Consider the following 22,271-nt stretch of genomic DNA (forward strand, 5'->3'; position numbering starts at 1 on the left):
GCCCCACCTAATCTTTATTTTAAGTATTTTTCATACACATTTACTATGTTTTCTTTACTTCAACATGATAGCTTAAATGTGAAGCTTTCCTAAAATACCGGTTATGGACGAAATATTAGTCGAAAGTTTCAGAATAATCGAAGACTATTGTGTCAAAAATATCAAGGTCACAAAATTAACAAAAAAAAAAAAAAAAGAAAATGGATAAAGACAATCTAATAATAGTAACTACGTTTACATTGTATGTGTCATAGTAAATGAACTCTGCAAATCAGTTATTTTAGCTTTTATAAAGTCTAAGCTACGTATTGTTATGTATTATATATTTCATGCTATCATTTAGTCTATTATCGTAAGAAAAGAATTCAATCTAATCTTTGGATATTTGACTAAATGTTTTTTATATGGCTAATTACATCCACTTCTGCTCCAAAGCCTTGTATATTATAATAGATATTTTACGTTTTAATGTTTTAATGTCTTTGAAGTTTCAAGTTGGTAATATCGAATATTGCAATCAGTTTGGCTTCAACCTTGAAAACAAGTGAAATGTTGGCTGTCAGATGAGTTAACACAACATAACGTTTTGGGACAACATGGGGCCCACTTATCCAATTTGGCTATTCCATCCTCTACACTAAATCCAAATAATAGAAATAAATAAAAACTAATAAAGCTAACCATTATCATTCATATACTTATCTAACTTTTTCTTAAACTCACTTAAATATACTGCCTCCACAACATTTGAAGGCAGTCCATTTCAAAGGTCAACCACCCTATTAAAAAAACAAAACTTCCTTAGCTGAAGATTACTCTTACATTGCCGAAATTTATACTTATATTCCCCAGCCCTACTAATTTAACTGTTAAATATTAAAAAAAAAGATGATACATTAGCTCAATCAACTCCCTTTACAATCAGATCCTCCCCTAACTCTTCTTTTTTCAAGAGAAAACAATTTGAGAGATTTTAACCTCTCTTCATATGACAATCCCTCCATACCAGGACTGTTTTAATAACCTTCCTCTGGACTCTTTCCAACAATTTAATGTCTTTCTTAAGGTAAGGAGCCCAAGAGTGAACACAATATTTAAAATCTGGCCTAACCAGTGACCTCTACTATGAAATTATAACCTCTTTAGATTTGTATTCAGTATTTCTGCAGATACAACCTAAAATCCTATTTGCCTTGTCACTAGAAACAGCACACTACTTAGATAGCTTTAAAGACTACTCGACAATTATACCAAGATCCATTTCTTTCATAAGACTATTAAGGTTATACTTCTATCTTGCATTTGTTATAATTAAAACTCATCTGTTATTTATATGCCCAACTCACTAACTGATCTAAATTATTTTGTAAATCAGCAACATCCTCTTCATAGCTAGCAACACTCAAGACATTAATATCATCAGAAAATTTAAGTACTTTATTGACTATTCTTTCATCCACCCTATTGATATAAATCAAAAACAACAAAAGTTCCAATTATGAGCCCTAAGGTACCCAACCTGTGACATTAATCTAGTTTGACTGAACTCATTTATATCAGCCCTCTGCTTTCTCCTATCTAGCCACTTTTCTATCCAATTTGTTAACTTATTTCCTACACCTAGAAAGAGAATTTTATTTACAAATCTTTTATGTGGCACGCTGTCAAATGCTTTTTGAAAATCCATATATACCAACAATCTTACCCTCATCTACATAAGAAGTAACCTTTTCAAAAATTTCATAAGATTTGTAAGACAAGATTTACCTTCAGTAAAACCATGTTGACTAAAATTCTACACTTTGTTAAATTACTTTGCAAAGCATCTTTCATCAGACTTTCCAAAACTAATGGGTTTATAATAAATGAATAAATTTTTATCACCTCCTTTGAAAACAGAAGTTACTTTCACTAACTTTTAATCTTATTTTAACTGTCTACTATTCAAGGACTGACAAAAAAATTGTAGTAAGTGGTTCACATATCCAATCTTTAACTTTGTCAAACCCTTGGGGAAATATTGTTTGATCCAGGAACCTTACTGTTCTTTAAACTTTATAACTCTTTCTTAATCAGCCCAGAATTAATGCACTCATCGTGTTTGATCTCGTTTTCATTTATGAAGAGTTGAAGATGTGAAATATTGCTTAAATATTCAATGGTAAAAACTGAAGAAAAAGCAAAATTTAATAAACTAGCCATCTGGTAAACATCAAATATGAACCTTCCTTTATCACCCTTCAAAGGTCCTACTCCAGCCTAACATTTTATTTACCCTTAATGTATTTACAGAAATCCTTGCTGTTACTTTATACACATTCACCCAGCTTTTCCTGGAACATCTTCTTAATGTCCTAATTTCTTGTTTCACTAACTCTTTTGATTTTCTAAATCTTCTGTCATACCAATCAATTTAAATACTTAAATATTTTATGATTTTCTTTAATTTTATCTTTGGAAAAAATCTTTGAACCAACCCAATTTTTTTAATTGCACTACCCTTTTCTTTTCATAAGGAATAAGTTTATCTTGATTATTTGAAACTTTATCCTTAACATTTTTTTCACAGCTGCTCAGTGTCTCCAAATAACTCAATACCACATTATATAATTTCTGTCATATCCTTTCAAAATGTGTATTTTGTTTTTAATTTGTAACATAAATATCATCATTCCTTAATTTCATATGCAAAAAATATTGAACTTATTAAAGCATTGATCACTTGCATCCAGATGCTCTCCAGTTTCCACCATTTAGATCATTTCTATATTTGAAGTTAACAATAAATCTAAAATAGCATTAGTTTAATAGGTTCCTTGACTAATTGCTGATGAAAGTCGTTTTGAATAATTTCCAAAAGTCTTTCTCCCTTATTGTTTGACTTTAGCATTTTCTATTTTATATGCCTGAAATTAAAATCTCCCATACTTATGACTTCATTAACAGCTGAAATTTTAATCTCATTGTAAAGTTTCTCACTAATTTAATCAGTTAAGAGAAGCCAAAAGATGTTTCATCAAGCTGGTAGTTATCAAAAACTACAGACGATCTACTATACCAAATTAAATCAACTTGTTATTTTGTCTATTGAGTGTGAACTTGTAAGAACAATTCATTGAGGCCATTCGTGATTTAGCAGTAAAAATCCAAAAATGTAATATTGTAAAGTAGTAAGAATTATCTATTTCACAAATAAATTAACTCAAAATTATTAAAATACAAAAATGTTTTAAATGTTATAATCTTCCTTTCATTAAACGGTGTGTGTGTGTTTTTCTTATAGCAAAGCCACATTGGACTATCTGCTGAAATAGTGTGTCATTATGAAAAGAGATGTGAGTTCATGTTTGGCTTCTACCACGGACCCAGAAAAATGTTGCTTAGAGTCTGGTCTTAGAATATCTATAATTTTAATGACTGAGAAGTTATGTAGTGTGTCTAGACACAAAACAATATATCATTAACATGAAAATCAATGAAGTGTTGAGTCAGTTTTCAGCTTGTTTAATTTCTGAGAAGCTGGGGAAGTATTCATAACAGTGTCAGTCACAGCATATATTCATTTACTTTATTCGATTAGTCATGAAATCATACAATGATGAGTAAATTTGAATTGACTAGTATCATTAGAAGTAAATTTCTGTTAAAAATGAAAACGTTATTTGTGAACTTGGGTCTAAAACTGTGTACAAATACTTTCTATTTGAAATAGTAAAATGGCAATCAGCAGTATTTCACACAAATTATTAACTCAAAAACAATTATGTGAGAACAAAGAACTGAAATAGAGGCTCTACATATTGAGAATGCAATGGGTATTTATTAATGTTTATAATGTTATAAATATTCTTCTTTATAACTACTTTTACTCTTCAAATATAAAATACTTCTTCAAACTTTAGCTCAATAACAACTTTTTAAGAGAAGATTTGATAAATATTTGAATGGTGATAAGAGTTGGTTTTGAGTATTTTAAAGTTTAGTTGAGTGGATAGGATGGCACATATGGACCAACATTTCTCTTGTTGTTCTTAAGTTATATATATATATTTGTATTACATAAAATCTAACTAAAATCCTATGTGAAGCCATATCTCCATATATTTATTGCCACTTGTAGAAATATATGCATAATTTGTATTTTGAAGGTATTTCTGTGGAAAAGGAGATGCTTAACAGACACACTGTGAAAACTATATTCTGCTTAATGGTATAATATTGTGTTGTTAACATTATTCCTTCTTCTTACACTAGAGTAGTGGCAACTTGGAAAATTGTAATAAATCTTATGTTTAGTAGTTTAATGTGTTGAATGCTTATGACATTCCAATTGAATACAAATACAAGATGAACCAAAGAAAGAGGATATGAGAGCTGATAACAAGAAGTTTTTTTTAAGAAATTAACATTTATTTCAACACAAACAAATTATAATTTTTGTATTATATTTTGCATTGTGTTATTCTCAGATTCACTGAATTTCATCAGAGTAACTGATTGGAACTGCAGGATAAAAAAGGGCTGCAAGATGGTGTATTACAAAGCAGATGCCTGGTTTTAATCAGACTTAGATTGAGTCTAACATGTAGGAAGAGACTGACACATGAACATTCTCCGTTTTCACAACACAAGGAAAATCAAAGTTTAAGAAATAAGCGTTTGTGATGTGTCTTTACTAGAGAGAGAGAATGAGAGAGGCTATATTTTTATTTGTATTCTCTCAACAGTTTAAGGTAAATTCAAGTTATTCAAAGTTGTTCCACACTTATAAAGTATAGAAATATATAGTGAAAACAACAAAGCCAGTTATATACAGAATGCAAACAAGATGTGTGGCATTTTTTGGCATCACTTGAATTGCCAATAGAAATTATGACTTCAAGTAGCTGTGGAAAATTAGCACACTGTTTGTTTTTCTGCCTCTTTGTAAGAATATTGGAGTTTTTCAAAATTCGTTGTTTGTACAGGCAGGGATGCAGGTTTTTTACACCCGATGGGGGAGATGATTTTTGCAACCACTCATGTGGACTGTTCAATTTGCAAATTGGTAATCTCTGATTATGTGAACCTGAAAGCTGTAAACATGCAGTCACAGAGTAATCTTGTTGCCACAATACTTGCATGTATACTTAGACCTACTGACTGATACGAACTATTGCTTAGATTGAAAAGCTTAGAAGCACGTTTGTATTAAAGATGTACATTTTGGCTACTGAAAAAGCCTACATCTAGGCCTAATTATGTAATTTAATTGGTAAGAATGCGAGAATAACAAGAACAAACACACAATTTGTATGCCTGTGATGCAATAAAACAATTCAACAGACCAAACTGTAGGGGGGGAGGATTGTATGCACCATATCCCCCCACCTAAAATGAAGGTGGATGTATCCCACCCATCCCCCAGGATCTACGCCCCTGTGTACAGGCATGCACAGTTTTCATGCAACACTTTGATCTAGAAGGTTAAGTTACTTTTGTGTTAGCTACCTACTGTTCTGAGCCATTCACCTAGGGCAGCACTTTTGTTTTCCCATGGCAAAAATAGCTGTAAGATCACTTGTAGTATATGGAATTATACAATTATTATTTTCCCCCTGAAAACCTCAGTTTTTTATTGAAGTTATGACTTCTTTTGGGTTTCAATGAGAATTACAAAATATGTTTGGATATGCCTGAAGTTAAGGAATTAAGTAAGTCACTTAATATTTACTTTGTCTGCAACACAATCTCAATAACTGACTTACTTAATCTATTATATCAGAAAATGACTTTAAACTTAATTTTACAGTAATGGTGACTATTCATTGTGGCAAATAAAGCATATTTCCACTGTGTTTGTTTGAATAAATATTGTTTATTCTGATTGTAAATGTATGTTCAGACTTTATTTCTCTTGAACTGAATTAGTTAGAGAGTAAGAATTATTTTGCAGTAAAAATCTTAACAAATCCATTTTTATCTTGTGGATCTATTTTACCACTCTCAATGGAAATCAGTAATATCTGAAAATACTACAGAGTGGATAGAAAGGAAAAGCTTTTGGTGCAATGGTCATAGGAAAGTTTATGTTTTATTTTATGTGTGTGTGTGTGTCACCTCTAAATTCAACTCTTGTACTTAAATTTAAAAGAAATTTTGTTTTGAGAAACTGGAATTTTACACAGCTAACAAAACTTATAACCAAGAGTCAATGAGAAAAAAATGTTGCTATCGAGAGTTGTTGAGTCTAGCAGAAGTCTTCTCCTGGACAAATGATTTTCATTAATACTGAAAAGGTACATGACTTCTTTTCCATTGCAGCAAATGGTTCAGGAAGAAGATCTACTAATGTTTGGTACACCCAGATCAGGTGATTAAATTCTTTTTAAGATCAACCTTACTATGAGGGAGATATGAATGATGAATTCATTCAAGGGTCACTGTAGTTGTATATCTTCTAGCGAGTGTGAGAGTGAATATGGTGGTCTGAAAACAAAGGTGGGGATGGTGATTTATAGAAGTGTATAGAGCTTCTTGAAGACAAGAGGTCACTTGTCCAGAGATCAGTGTGGAAAAGGCAAAAATGAATAAGAGTCATCATAGTGCATAGTGTTATTGCCCCTTATGACAAAGTTTGAGACTGAGTGAGTCAATCCTATTATGATCCCCCAGACCTTCACAAAGCAGAATAACTCACCTCCAGCTCTGGTTAAACCCACTAGCAAGTAGTGAAGAAATAATAGAGATGCATTTGGCAGACAACATATGCTAATTAGCACTATTTTACTAGCAGGTAAGATGGTAAGAAGCTGATGCTTATGATGATAATCCATGGGGTTGCAGAGAGCCTCTCCATACAGGGTGGTATCCTGCCAAAGCAATTATGAATGATGTGGAAATGTGGGTTCAAGCAGGACTAGTGGTTAAAACGTTGAGGGAAGTAATTCTGTTACTATGGGTAACAACTCAGTAAGGTGTTGGCTAAAATTTCATAATGGAATGGTTTTGGCAATAGCTATGGCTCTCATAAGTGTACCATAGTAAATTGTGCCTCTGATGCTCAAGGGTGCAGAAAAAAGGAGATCTGGACTGTTTTCCTGAAACATTTAAAGCAGGTAACTATCAGGAATTGTTCATATCCAAAAAGGTTATTCAATGTTTGATCTTGAGTTTTGACAATTAACCCAAGGGCTTTACTGAGCATTTGAGTGAAATTCAACTTTGGGATTTGGCAAGTTGCACTGATGATTATTTGATCCGAGATAATGAAGCAGTCCATCAGGTAACGTTCAAGGCTTGAAAGAGGAGACATCAAGAAAGATCTGGAGACAATCTATACAATAATGTAGACCCAACAATGGCCTCAGCATATCATAAAGATATCTTTTTTTTTTAGATAAGTTCTTTGAGAAACATTTTGGAGAAGTAGATTTGCCATAATAAGTATTCTCACTTTAACAGAGCCAGTTTCTGTTGCAGAAAAAGTATGAAGTAGTAACTTTAAATGACTCATATAATAGGAAGAAGCATGCTGTAGTAGTTGTGTCTCAGACAGACTATACTACTCAGGTACCTTCATCTCACTGAGTAGGAGCCCTGGTTAACTGATCATACCACTTTGGCTCAATGACATTGACATCCAATGAAAAGTCAAGACCATCCTGGTTCTCACATGGTTTACATGTCACAGTCTGTACTGATGATGCCTCAGCTGAAAGGAACAAGGCATGTGCTGTGTGTAGAATGTTTGATCACTGTAAAGTGCATGTACTTGGTTGGGGAGTGAGGTAAGAAATATTACTGATTTCAAATGATGGCTCAGCAAATCCAGGAGAGTCAACAGTAAATTATAAATGATACTGTTGCAGCTCCAGAAAAAGCCAATGGAACCCAAGCCAGATTTGGCCACCAACTTGAAAATTGCAGCAATTAGTTTATAATGAAAGATATGGTGGTTAACATTCTATCTCAGGAATAGGTGGAAATTGGTTAATACCTGTACACATACAAAGGTGAGACACTGGATTCCCACATTTACAGGAGCAGTAAAAAACAAGCAAACAAACGAAAAAAATGTTAGATGCTACAATATATGAAGCCCTTCAAGTAAAACCACCACTTTGAACTTCATTCTTGAGAACAGAAATAAAAATTATGTGAATGGAGAAGTTACTCTCCAACTACATCTAGGTAGTATTGCTCACAAAATTAAGATAAATTCTATTGGCATCAGTTTCAGTATTGGAATCCTTGGAATGGATGTACTACAGAATAATTCATTAGTTTTGCTGTTCAACCCTTAAACTAATAATTCATGAGAGAGACATGTGATGTCAGACAGACTGGGCCCAGGAATAGTGAATTACATGAGTATATGTAGAAGTGGAAGTAACAATACCTCTATTTATACAAATGATGTTTGGTGGTTTTCTATGAACAAAACCTAAAGTGTTAGTACCATCTGATGTGGTTTTAGAATTCTGCATGAAATGAAATGTTTCTTGTAGCAAAAGTGAGTAGCATTAGTTTGGGCACTTACCTCTCCAAGGAAGGATTAAGTCTCCATAATGTTTTATGATTATGAGCAATTGGTTATGTAGCTAACTGCTGGAATGGCTATCACAATGGTAAGTGAAGAAGTAGTAAATGAGGGCAGTGGTAATGCTTAGAATGACTGTATGGCTGCCAATACATCTGAGATTAATGACTGAGAATTGTGCAGGCACTTTGGGTCCAATGCTGCAGCAATATTTCAGTGGTTTGTTAATTGAATTTTCTGACATATTTGTGGGGGAAAATGGCGAATTGGGCAAGACAACAATGATCAAACAACAAACAAATACAGATGGAGTATGACCAATTAAACAATCTTTATGCAAGTTTCCCTGGAGCACCCTGCTTATGTAGTTAGCACTAAGATACAGCAAGTGTTAAAGGATAGAATCATTTAACATTTAGAGAGTACTTGCTAAGTCTTCAGTAATGATTGTCAAAAGAGGATTGGTATGCCCAGGCTCTTTGTTTATTTTAGATGGGTGAGAGATGTAAGTCACTTCAACACCTTTCTCTCACCATGAAAGGGTGAATGTCTGAACACATTGTAAAAATACCATTGATTCACTACATTAGGTCTCATGTATAGATATTGGCAAGTGAAATTGGATGACAATCATGTGATAATTTGTAATAATTTAGTTATGCCATTCAGCTTGGTTAACACATCCATCATTTCATAGAGGTAAATGGAGATCACAATGAAGAAGCAGCAATGGAAGAACTGCCTGATTTATATGGGTAACATCTTAATCTTTAATCATACATTAGAGCTTGTAGATGAGAACCTAAAAATAATATTTCAGTAGACAAAAAGGCAGACTTGAAACTGAAACCAGGAAAATGTGCATAGAGTGGAATTTTCTGTCATCTTGTGAGTAAGAATAGTCTTCACAAATCCCTGTAAGATAGCAGTGGTGAGTGCCTATTTTCAACCTATAACAAAGTAAGAAGTTAGCAATTTTTTTGGTTTTATTATGTGTTACTGACAATTTTAGACTTCTTTCTCAAAATTTATAATTCTCAAACTGTACTGCAGCATTCCATTCTCCAGAGCTCCAAGGTAAAAGATTATTCATATTTTTCATTACACAAAGACTGGATAACACTAAGAAGTTACTCATACTTGTACTAACAGTTAACAGCAGGTCTTCTGGCCATATTTCATAGAGATATTCCATGTTGGAATTATTAATACTGTTTGGTGCTACCCAAGAAGAGTCAAACAAAAGTAGAACTTCTAGCAGAAATTCTTTCCTTCTCCTTTATAGAAAATAACATGATCTACTCCTGGGGACAGAACAGGGTTATCAGTATATACTCATAATCATTAACTACTTAATAAATGCTGACTGACACAGTGGAACAGTCCATAGTTTATGCACTGGTTCAAAGGACCCAGAAAGATCCGTATTGATAAAGGAACTGATGTCATCAGCCACTTAATCTATGAGTTGTGTAAAGTGATTGGTGTGGTGAAGAAATGCAGTTCACCTTATTAACCACATTTTGATAATGTATCAGAATGGGTAATATAGATTGTCAGGCATATGCTTGCAAAGTTTATTAATCTTGAGTAAAGTCACTGAAATGAACTCTTAGCATGAATCATGATGGTGTATAAAGTGACCGAGAGATCATTTAGCAGGTTCCTCACTGCACATGTGTGTGTTTAGATAGAAGTTCTGTTACTTCCAGATGTAATGTATGTTTTTTTTTTTGCATAGAATAGATGATGTCCCATAACATTAGCAAGAATGTGTGGAATGGTTAAGATCTACATTAGTTAGCATACATGTGTCTGCATGCCAACAGTTTGAAAAGAATGATGTATGAGTTAAGAGATGCCACAATAAAATAGTTAAAGAATGGATAGTTCAGTATGGAGACTGAGTGTGAGTGTGGTATACCATAGTGGCATAGAAGCAGCTCAGTTTGGGCTGAAAAGGTCTTGTGCTCTAATATAAGAGATACAGCACTAAAGAAATATTTATAATTATGCAGTACGTGTTTACTAAATGTGTCCATACATTTCTGACACAACACTTGTACACTGGCTTGACCAAAAATCAAAGAAATAACCCAACAAATCAAAGAAAGCAAGAGAACTGTTTATCTCACCCTCATCTAGAGGATGAGAAGAAAAGATCTAAAAGTACTTATCTGATTGCTTACAATGAACTAGATGTGGATGCACCTGATCAAGAGGATATGAGAGACAGTTTCACTGTGTGGTCACACTGCTGATGACTTTATCCCATTTGATACAGTGGAAACTTACTGATTATGCAATGAACACTAACTGAATGTAATTAACATTCCTTGCTTTTTAAGCTATCAGGTGATATTAATTACTACTCAGTTACTTTAAATTACAATAGATGGAGAGAGTAAATGTAATATCTAGTATATCAATAGTTTGACTGAAAATAGTACCTAGAGGTTCAAAAACTCAGCTCAAATAATATGACAACCATTACTTTTTGAGCTATTGAGCAAAACATTAATAACAGACATTATTGGATTTTGATTGATAGCTGCCTATCATGATAAGCTATAATGTTTTGGTGATAATGAGACTGATGGAAACAAAAAGGTTAAGTACATATCTTGTTTTCTGAGTTACTAACATTTTAGGACTGGTTATCATGAGCTAAGTTGGTCAGTTTACATTAAAAGATGAATGGCTAAAATGGCACTATAATCCTTGCTTTTCAGCCTAACGAATGATATCCTGAGGATAAGCATTGTCTAATGTTTTGAGAGAATCACTTGCCTAATCTAAGCCTAATGTACGACACCTCTCATTATGTATATAACTTTTATATGTGCAATGAGGTAGTTGAGATTTTTTTTAGAAGTTGATACATGTATTGTTGTAACAGAACAAATATCAATTTTGGGTGATGAGAATTCAACCTGAAAATTCTCAATTTACTAGCATTTTGCCTGTGGTTATTTCTTTCATGATGCCTGAAAAGAAAAATCTGTTGAGTTTGATGGCTCATAGATAGAATTGAGTTACAGAACACAATTACTGATACATAACCCAAGACAGAAGTAACTTGCATGAGAACCTGTTATAAGTTACTGGTGTACATGATAACCTATATTGGTGACATATGCATACAGTGATGTACATGTAAAAGTAAATGTGTGTGCAGTTTTACACATGTATTCATAAAGTCACTCACGGGTGTTGTACAATACAAATGAATCAATTGCACAAAGAACAAAACTACCAAGAAGCATTTGAATGAAAACAAAGGATTTGACCTGGACATTAATACCTTATGATATGAGGTTAACTGTGATTATTTACCTTTAAGGTATTACTTGAAAAGACAATACACCTATTCTTTCACAGGTGTTAGTGAGGAAATTTCTTGAAAAATAGAGCAGGCACTGAATTTCTATGGAAGTACAAGAGTAATGGAAAGACTCTCACTATGTCTGTGAGAAAACACAGTATCACTTGTTTTTCAGAAAGACTCTCACTATGTCTGTGAGAAAACACAGTGTCACTTGTTTTTCAGAAAGAATTTTGCAAACTCCTTCAGTTGGATTAAATATCTGAGTTTGTGAAATTAAACTTTATAAAATGAAATTCACAGACAATAGTAAATAACATAACAAGTGTAAATTTTGTGTACCCAGTATTTTATTTTGTTGCGATAGAACATTTGCAGTCTCATACAGTAAAATATTTAGTAAAGTACACAGCTTTTGAAACATTTTGAGTATTGTTTCAGTACAAATTGTAGTGTAAGATACATGAAAACAGAGACTATGACTGTACATGTGGAGAATATAACTGACAGAGCAGGTTTTGTGGTGTATGTAGGAACTAATGATGGAGGAAAATGTAAGTTAAGAGAAACTAATTATTAAGAACTAGATTTTTGATAAAGGTATTTAAAGTAAAAGGTCATGACTTAAGTTAATCAGGGATACTACCCAGAATTAACTGTGGGGTGAAGTTTTAACTAGGCCTAGGTTTAAATACTAGGATTAGATCAGTATGTAAGGATGAGCAGATTGGCTGGTTGGACTTGAGGAATCTGATCAGTGGAAGTTTTAAAGTATGACTATACAGCAGCTAAATGTAAAAGAAATAAGTTGTAGAGAAAAGTTTTACATAGGAAATGAATAGAGAAAAAATTAAGGTTAGACTTAATTGTTACCATTATAGTACCAGAAGTATAAGAAATAGACAACTTTAGTGCATTGGTAGGAATGGTGGATTCTTGATATAATGGAACTAACTGAAATATGTTTAAACACAGATGATTTTGATGAGAAATTTCCTTGAAATACAAGGTTACAGGCAACTTAATAGGGACAGAACATCACAGAGGGGAAGAAGTGAGTGGCTTTACAGCTAAGAGTTACATTCTATTGAAAATGAGGATATTAAAGATAATAGCAAAGAGATTGAATTAGAGTTTCTATTAATGGATTTTAATGAAAAACTTTTAGTGGGAATTTTTTACAGATCACAAAATGAAACTGACAAAATTAGAGAGGAGGTTAAAGATTGGATACGTAACCCACTTACTACTGTTACTTGTACATCCTTGAATAGCAGGCAGACACCAGAGGTGATAAAGTTGTTCCAGTAATTATAGACCCATTAGTTTTACATCAGTTGTGGGAAAAGTTTAGGAAAGTTTGATAAAAGACACACTGCAAAGTCACTTATCAAAATTTTGATTGGATAGTCAGCATAGTTTCATTAACCCTTAAACAGCAGGAATGTTATAGGTAGCAACATAAACTAATGATGTCGCCATTCAAGGGTTAAAGAAAAATCTTGAAGTTCTTTGAAAAGGTTGCTGCCTACATAGATGAGGAATGTACTTTTGATGTATCTGAATTTTCATAAAGCATTTGATAAGGTTTATATAACAGGTTTGTAAAAAAAATTCTCTCTTGAGATGTGGGGGATAAGTTAACAAATAGAAGAGCAGCTGGATGAAAGAAAGCAGAGAGTTGTTACAAATGAAGGTTAGGGATGGGAAAAATTAATGTTACAAGTGGGATGCTTCAAGGACTTTTGTTATTTTTGACTTTCATCAATAACAGATGAAGGAATGGTCAACAAATTACTTACATTTGCTGGTGATGTTAAGGTCTTTGGTTTATTGACTGTGAAGATGTAACTGATTTACAACAGGATTTAGATCATTTAGTAAGTTGGGAAGAAAAATGACAGATTGGTTTTAAGTATAATAAATGTAAAGTAATACATGTGTTATATAATTTGAATTAAAAGTATAATTCAGTTGAGAATAACCATAAGTGTTATGAAAGAAAAGGATCTTGGTGTAACAGTCGACCAGTCTCTGAAGCCATCCAAACAGTGTGATGTTACTAATGGTAGGGCAAATAGAATTTTAGGTTGTATCTACAAAAATATTGAATGCAAATCTAAAAAGTTTATAATTTCACTGTACAACAGGTCACTAGGTAGACCACATTTTAAATAGTGTGTTCAGTCTGGAACTCCTTATCTTATGAAAGACACTGAATTGTTGAAAAGGGTTCAGAGAAGGATTAGGGATGGAGGAGTGATCATACAAAATGATCAAGATCTCAGTTTTCTCTTGAAAACTGAAGAGTTAGGGGAATCTGACTGAGATTTAAGATTGTAAAGGGAGTTGATGCATAATCTTTTTTTCATATTTAACAGTAAAAACCAAATTTAACCAAAGTACAAATTTTGTCAGGTTAGGAGTAATCTTTGATCAAAATTTGGTTTTTGAAGTTAAGCACAAAATTAAGCACAGGACGATCTTCCTACTGTCCATTAGGAGTATTGAAACCTGGTTTCTAGCTTTGTAAGTCCCAAGACATATCATTGTGCTACTGAGGGGCTTTCAGCCAAAACAGATTTATTTTTGGAACAGGGTTGTTGGTCTTTAGAATTGGGTGCCTTCAAATGTTGTAAATGAAGTAAATTTAAGAGTTTAAGAAAAAGCTTGATAAGTATATGAATGATAAGAGCTTTAAGATTCTTTTATTTGTTTAAATTTAAAGGAGAAAACAGCCAACAAGTCCCATGTTATTCCAAAATGCTATATTATGGGCACAACTTTGGAGAGCCACATCCAACTCATACTAAACTTGTGCATGGAAGAAATTTATAAAGAGATAATGGAAGTATTGGTGAATTTTACCAGTCAGACATACATATGAACATCTGCTAACTTGAGTCATCTTGTGTGTAAGATGCAGTTCTTGAGTCAACTTTTTTTTTACTGGAATTGAACACTATTTACACAATAATCAAAATACATTTTTTACATTAAATTAATTATATCAAGACTTCCTCAAAGTTTTAATTAATAAAACAATTTATGTGCAATGTAGATTGGGTATCTACATCACTGCATTGAAGAACTGGCAGTCTAAGCTTTTAGATACCATCAGAAACTGCACCAAATACCAACAGCTAATTTGTCATTTTTAGTTGTTTGTTGTTAAATAGAGAATCTTTTATACTTATGTACAAGAATACTACTTGTTGTAGTAAAAGTTTATAAGTAAATGCCAGTTTTAACAAAAATCTTCCATGGAGATATTTCTTCACTACTTGTTTTCACACCAAATGTACAGCAGCTCTTTAGAAGTTTTAGTGCTCTCATAAGAAACTGAGCCACAAATTTTAACATTGTAAGTCTGTGCTTACTACTGGTTCATTGGGGATTTTTGCAAGTAATTAGTGTTCTCACTAACCCATTTGCACTATCTTCCTCTTAAACAACAACATGCAAACACTACAATGGTCCTGACCACAAATTGTGTGTATATAAATCCACTTCAAATTTTGAAAACAATGACAAGGTAACTTTATTAAAATGGACCAAGCAGAAATAATTACTGCAATATCACATTGTTTAATACTATACTTCAGTAAAGATATAAATTTATGTTGTCCAATCACTTGGGAAACTTGATTAGAAAACAAGTAAATTGTTGAGATAAAATACACACTACAGTTAGCTTCTTAATTCATTACCATTTTAGCAGTTCATATGAGACAAACATATTTTAGTTTTGTTTTTTTGAATTATCTCTCAAAGGAAAGCAAACAACTTGCCACCAAAATCAGTCCATGATGATATATTTACCACAAGGTTTTTCCAACCTACCACTGTAGTTCTTAACAAGGTATGATCAACAACAGCACATAACATATTCTTCCAATTGTTAAAGTTCTTTAATTGGTTTTTCACATCTTTACATGATTGGTCTATCACTATCAGGCTACCCCCCAAATTATTATTTTTTTTAATAAAACAGGTTCAAAAATACAAGTTGCATTTTACCTATTTATTTACAACGGTTTTGCTCTCAAAGAAAATAAGAAATTGCATATAATCTTTGAACAGTTTTGATCAGCCTCTCTCTCTTCATTATCATTTGAGTTTTGCACCAATTAGCAACATCTGGTGACTGAAGAACTGATAAGTTTTTTGTGTTCACAAAATATGACTGAAAAACCACTCATGAATTTCAGTAACAATAACTTCACAACACCTTCCCTTAGGGTTATGACCAATGAGGGATTCATTTGTAATGAACATTGGTATAGATCTACGTGAATGTGTAAATAAAAAGTGTCAGCACAAAGCAGTGAAACTGGCAATGGGCTTCATAAACTGCAAAACCAGAGAAACAATAACTGATCTCTCCAGCCAAAAACTGGGGAGGTGGCAAATTTATTCACAAAAGTTATGAAGACTTATCATTAAAATATCATTATAATACTATCAGAAGGTATACAGCTTTTTCCAATATACTTCATGTCAGTGTTTCTGAAACTAGTTCCTGTACCTTCGCAGAGAGTACAATGTATGAAGACCACAATGGCTACAGAGAATATAAACAATTACTTATTAGACCTGGGAGTTCCAGCCAGAATTACACATACAGTTTTCTGTTAGGACACTGTGTATCAATACTTTGAAGTCCACAAAACAGATGGTGTACTTTCAGTTTAATGAATTGTTATTGTGGGTCACTGAAACCATCATCAAGAAATTAGGGAGGTTAATTATACATTTTGAAAATAAAAGCTATTTGTAATGAAGACTGTAATGTCATTTATCTGCTTCTAGAGGACAGCTCTGCACAAATGTTTACAAGATTAATGTTTTTAGGGAACAGCCATGTCATTGTGGTTCCACTCCTCTCACACAACCTTCTACAGACCAGTGTCTTATGGTTCTAACTCTAAAACACTTGCTTAATCAGCTCAAAGTGACAGAAGTACATTAGAACTACATCAGAAGATATGGTAAGTATGAGGTCAAAGGTAACTGTCTACAATTAGTTTCATTACTTCTCATAAAATCAGTTGCAGGAGTTTGCAAGCCATGGTTATTATTTTAAGCAACTGTTTAACAGTAAATAGGCATTTATTGATTTCACATAACATAAAACTTTGTAACAACAGACATTTTAACACCTCAAAAACTGTTTTGGTTTGAATGCCTTTTACAAACTGATGAAGCATGATTATGCTTCTCAGAGGACATTAGAATTAGGCCTATTACGTCTAAACATTACATTCATTACTTAGTCCCTTTGGCCCAAAGAACTCTGAATGAAGTGTCTTGCATCACCAACAATGAACATAACAAACACATTGCAGTTTTAATAACAGTATTACACATTCTTCTAATCATTGAAAATCTAAGGATAAAAAATGTGTTTAGAAATATAACAAGGCTGATATTAATGATATTAAATGTGTTTAGAAATATAACAAGGCTGATATTAATGATATTTTAATATCTTTCCTACTCCAGTGAACCTGACCAATAACCTAATTTAAAATGACAAAAATTAAAATAACAATCTCATCTCTATTAAAACTTATGACTTACCAACCAAAATTGTATAGAAGTTAAAAATTTTTAATTTCTTTCAGATAATCAAAGTGAACAAAAGAAAAAAGTCAGTTAAAAACTTAAAGAGCTAGTTTGTACAGCTTTAGATAACACCATTCCCTATGTAGCATCTAAGAAAATTTATTTACCAACAGTAACACGTAGATGAGTTTAGGAACACCGTGAAAGATATATAATCACAATTCTTCCAACTATAAGCCAGTTTGTAAAATTTGCTCAATTTTACCAAATAACCTGGTAGAAGTTACTTATAACACAAAGCCAACAATAAAAATAAATGAATAAAAAAAGAGTGGAAAAAAATTTTATTGTTATAATACACAAAATATTACATCTCAATGAAAATGTACAACCACAACCCTTCGACTGTATCTTCAAAACATAATGATACTTAGAACACTATTATATATATATACACTATTCACAATGGAGGGTTCTTCCCCCTCTATAGTTTGTATGAATGCGTTTAAGTAGTTAAGCCTACGTTATATATCAATGAAATTTAAATTGTAAAACCACCAAAAATACAATTCTTCAAAATGTCATATAAAAATAATTTTCATTTCTTTCAAAAATAGTCCTCTTGTAGCAAACATCAGCAAGTTTTAAAAAACTGAATTAATATAGTCAAATATTAGTACAGGTCATTGAATAATTTGGCTACCAAATGTATTAATTTGAAATCATGTCAAAATAAAACTATTTCAGTATCTATTACTATAAACTTTCAAATAACTTATTCTCAATGCAATTTCTTATTATATTTACACTTTGCAAGTGCTTACAAAGTGTTTTATAAATGTTTAAAATCTTGTTCACATTTGAAACCAAACCAGTTTATCATGAAAACACAAAGTTACAAACATGAAAGGAGACAAAGTATGTTAAACTTACTTTGAAACTTTATTTACTCTTCAAAGGAATGGAATGTTGAATTTTGATGGCCCACTCAATTGCAAGTCTCACTCATGGTACAACAATACTTAAAAATTAATGTACCCTTAACCACATGAACAAAATGTGTGCCATAGAAACTTTGTATCAGCTGAAATTATTTAACTGCCCCACACTATCTAACAAGAATTACTTTTACTATTAAATGAAATTTTGAAAAATTCTGGATGTTTGAAATACAGAAAACTTACAAAAAGTAGTTGTTGTTTTTTTAAATACTCATATTGCTACAACAACGTAGTGCAGTGTTACAAGTTATGTACTCAAATTTAAAACACTGATGATATGAACAGAACATTTTAATCTTTGGATACAGTTACCAAGAGAATCTAAAATGCTGAAAATGTGTGAGATATACGAATTTAAGTAGTTTTCTTGTTAATTATACGTGTTTGAAATTTGTTTTATTTTCAATACCTTGTAGTTTCTTCAAAATAAAATGAAAAGGAACAGCTGTCTAGGATATTAGAAGAGAGAATTACTTTGTAGTCTTTGACGGTATATTACTTATCAACTTAAATGACATCGGTACTAAAGTAGGTGGAATGTCTCTTTACTTGTGACTGTTCATCCACTAAATTAGTGAAGTCAATTACAACAAAGGTTTTGAATGGAATTCTACCTACATGTTCAAATTGATTAGTCAAAGTGATTCAGTTTCTGTACACTGAATTCCAGCCTTCACAATGAATCACAAAATCAAAATAAAACTGAAAACAAATGATGTAGGAACACTGCATCAGTATTTTCAATAAATATGAGGCAGAAAAAACTGAACATGTCAATTCCAGTTATTACCAATAAAAATGTAAAATTTTAATCATGCAAGTTTTGTTCACTTCCCTTGTAAGACTTAAATAGGAATAGGATAGGAAACATTATCCTGAACATAACAACCAATGTTTTGGATTCACACAGACGTCTTTGTTTCTTTCCATGTACGAAAGCAAAAACAAAACAAATTCAAATCAAACATACACATGTACAAGTGTTTACACATCCACACATAGACTTGTCAGTAAAAGATAATCCTTAACTTGAAAAAAATAACAAGATGTTAAGAGAAATAGCTTTCCATTGGCAAAGAAATGGAAAGCAAAATGGCAGCAGAAAACAACAACTATTTGACCTGTCTTACACTGTACTCATGGTCATTTTAAATTCTGCTGACACAACTACTGTTTTGCATACAGGTCATACCACTTTACTGACCTTACAGAGTAGGATGCTGTATTATGCTTATAATTCAACCGTATTCTATCACTGTTTGGAAAAACCCAAAACGTACACTATTTCTGTACATATATGGCACAGAACTGGTCATCGATATGTTTTTACATATAATACTGAGAAAATACCAGCTCTACACTTGAGTAGCATCCTGCACCTTTACATCTTCACATGATGAGTCTCTTAAAACTACATTCATTTTACACAAGAACAAAACATGGAGGAAAGGAAAATATAGGTTCTAAAAATGTAGTTTTACATATTATTTATAAAAGATAACACAAACAAGGCACAGGACACTAGGTATAAATACCAGTATAGCTGCAACATCTAGGTAGTCCTTATGTAAAATGTAGTTTTGTTTTTGTCTCACATATAATAATGCAAGAAATTTTAAAATTTATATACAAGTATCCAAATCATTCTTTATAAAAATAAAAGTTCTCACACACACCTTGACACAGGTCATGCCATATGTTAAAGGTCATAATCCTTTCACTTTCTTTTTTTACGGATGTGTCTTGAATCACTTCATTAGGAAGTCTTTTAGAAGTCATGACAGTAGAAAATGCACATACAGATATAAGCACTGAAACTTTGGCTTCAACTTGAATGATTGAAAAAGTTAATTGCGCTCAACTTAAATCCTAATAAGTAAACTAAAACTGTTGTTTCACTCCTGTAAACTCAAACTGTTGTTTCACTTCTTCTGGTGTTCAGAGGTTGAAGTTCTCTCCTCAATCGATCGTAGTCATTGAAGAACTCATGGTCGTCGCTGTCTTCCTCACTGCTCGTATTTTTACGAGGCACTGGTTGTGTGTTGACGTAATCGTGGTCACGATTCATCAAGTGATATTCAAGATTGTCTAGCCCGTTTGGCTGTCCGTTCACTGGCACAAAATCTGGCACATAACGAGCATAATCATGTGGCGTCACTGCTCCGTGATCTTTATTAAAAACAGAACAGGTAGTAAAACCAAACTGCTTCAAGACCAATAACAAATTAACATTCATTAATTTTTTATAGATATATTACTAAAAACATTAAGCAGCTTTATTTCATACAAGAGTTTGCACGTTAACAGTGATTAAAAATAAATATAATTCTCATACAAGAGGAACACCTGCAAGTATACTGTTACACTAAATGTGTAAAAACTATTACCACATACAAAATATGATATTAAAGGTTCACATAAGATGCAACATTCCTGTCAATCATGAAAACTTAAAAATAACAAAAATCCAGTTAAAGATATTAAATTTAAAATTTACTTTAAAATTAATATTTAGCCAAAGAACCCGAAATACCTGATATTTTAGTGTCCCCAATTAAGTCCATATACCCTCCAGTGAGGCCATAAGGCCGTGGTGACGGCATCAGATAATCATCTTCGTCCACTGGTAACTCCAGTCGAAGATCTTGCTTGATTCCTTTGGGCAAAGTAGCACTATTGTGTATGAAAGCATCATCACTGCCTTCATCTCCTGGGTAGAGAGAACTTCATTATTTAAACAGTGATCATCTTCTTACAAATTTTCTCTTTACTATTTAATTTCAAAGTTTTTTTCAGACATCTGGAATAACTAAAATAAAGTTACCCAGTTACTACACAATGAAAATATTGTAAGCACAATGCAAACAAATTCAAACTATCAATTTTTATAGACCTTTATAGTATCAGAACTGAAGCCAGATTATACTAATTTGTTTGTTACCAAAATGTCAAATGGGACACTTTGAAAGAATAACATTGAGATATTTAAAAGTTTTTCCCTCTAACTCATAATTGTACAACTTCACAAAAAAAGATGCAACTTTGTTTCATCAGTGAAATTCAAGTTAAATGATTTTAAGCTTTCAAATAGTTAAACTTTACCTTTCCCAAATACTTTTAGAGGATCTGGACAATATCTGCCTGAATTAACACTATTTTCTCGTACTCGATTGTTTGGAGAGTTAGTGATAGCTGCTTCCAGGTGGACATATTTGCTGTCTGGTCTGTTGATTCTTGTCTGTGAGGACTGGTTATTTGGATTGGTCACTAAGTGAACATCAAAACCTCGGTCTTCCATAAATTTCTGATCAGTGAAAATAGCATTTCAGATCTTAGGACAGATCACAGAAACTTTTTAAAGAAAGAGGGCACTACTAATTCTAAGTAATATAATAATATAAACGTTACAAACTGCAGAAATTCCTACATAAGAATAATCTGACCAACTAGCTCAATGCCCTAACAAGATACAATTTATTGCCAAATTCAAAAACTACACGTAAAAAGATAACCAACATGTATAAATACATTAGGCCTACAATTGGAACTTGACAACAAAATAGGTAAAAGGATATGAAACATTTTTAAATGATTACTTTCGCCAATTTCAGTACATATTATCAAGTTTATTTGTCTGTACTAAAACATAAATTTTTTTAATTGATGCATAATGAATCCCTTCCACTATCTACCAGAGAAATACAAAAAAGGGCATCCAATTTCTTTTCCTAACTTCAAAATTTTATCAACAGCCAAACATGATACTAAACTTCTTAGGAAAACAAACATTACACAAACATTTTCCTTCCATCCTTAAATAACACAAGTCTTCAATTTATATATATTTAAACTAATT

The 22,271-nt window shown here is 32.3% G+C and overlaps 1 protein-coding gene across 2 annotated transcripts in view; it reads right to left on the bottom strand.

Annotated features, from left to right (window-relative positions):
• Positions 1-17,741: 17,741 nt before the first annotated feature.
• LOC143239911 (epidermal growth factor receptor-like) overlaps positions 17,742-22,271 on the bottom strand; it is a 35,415-nt gene continuing 30,885 nt past the window's right edge. For both annotated transcript variants that reach the window (XM_076481592.1, XM_076481657.1), the window contains 3 exons: positions 21,518-21,719; positions 20,949-21,125; positions 17,742-20,584 (listed from right to left, as the gene is read on the bottom strand). In XM_076481592.1, the coding sequence (XP_076337707.1) occupies positions 20,325-20,584; positions 20,949-21,125; positions 21,518-21,719 (639 nt within the window). In that variant the 3' untranslated portion in view covers positions 17,742-20,324. The remainder of the gene's footprint in view (positions 20,585-20,948; positions 21,126-21,517; positions 21,720-22,271) is intronic.

This window comes from Tachypleus tridentatus, chromosome 1 (genome assembly GCF_004210375.1).
Source record: "Tachypleus tridentatus isolate NWPU-2018 chromosome 1, ASM421037v1, whole genome shotgun sequence".
NCBI classification, from domain to species: Eukaryota; Metazoa; Arthropoda; class Merostomata; order Xiphosura; family Limulidae; genus Tachypleus; species Tachypleus tridentatus.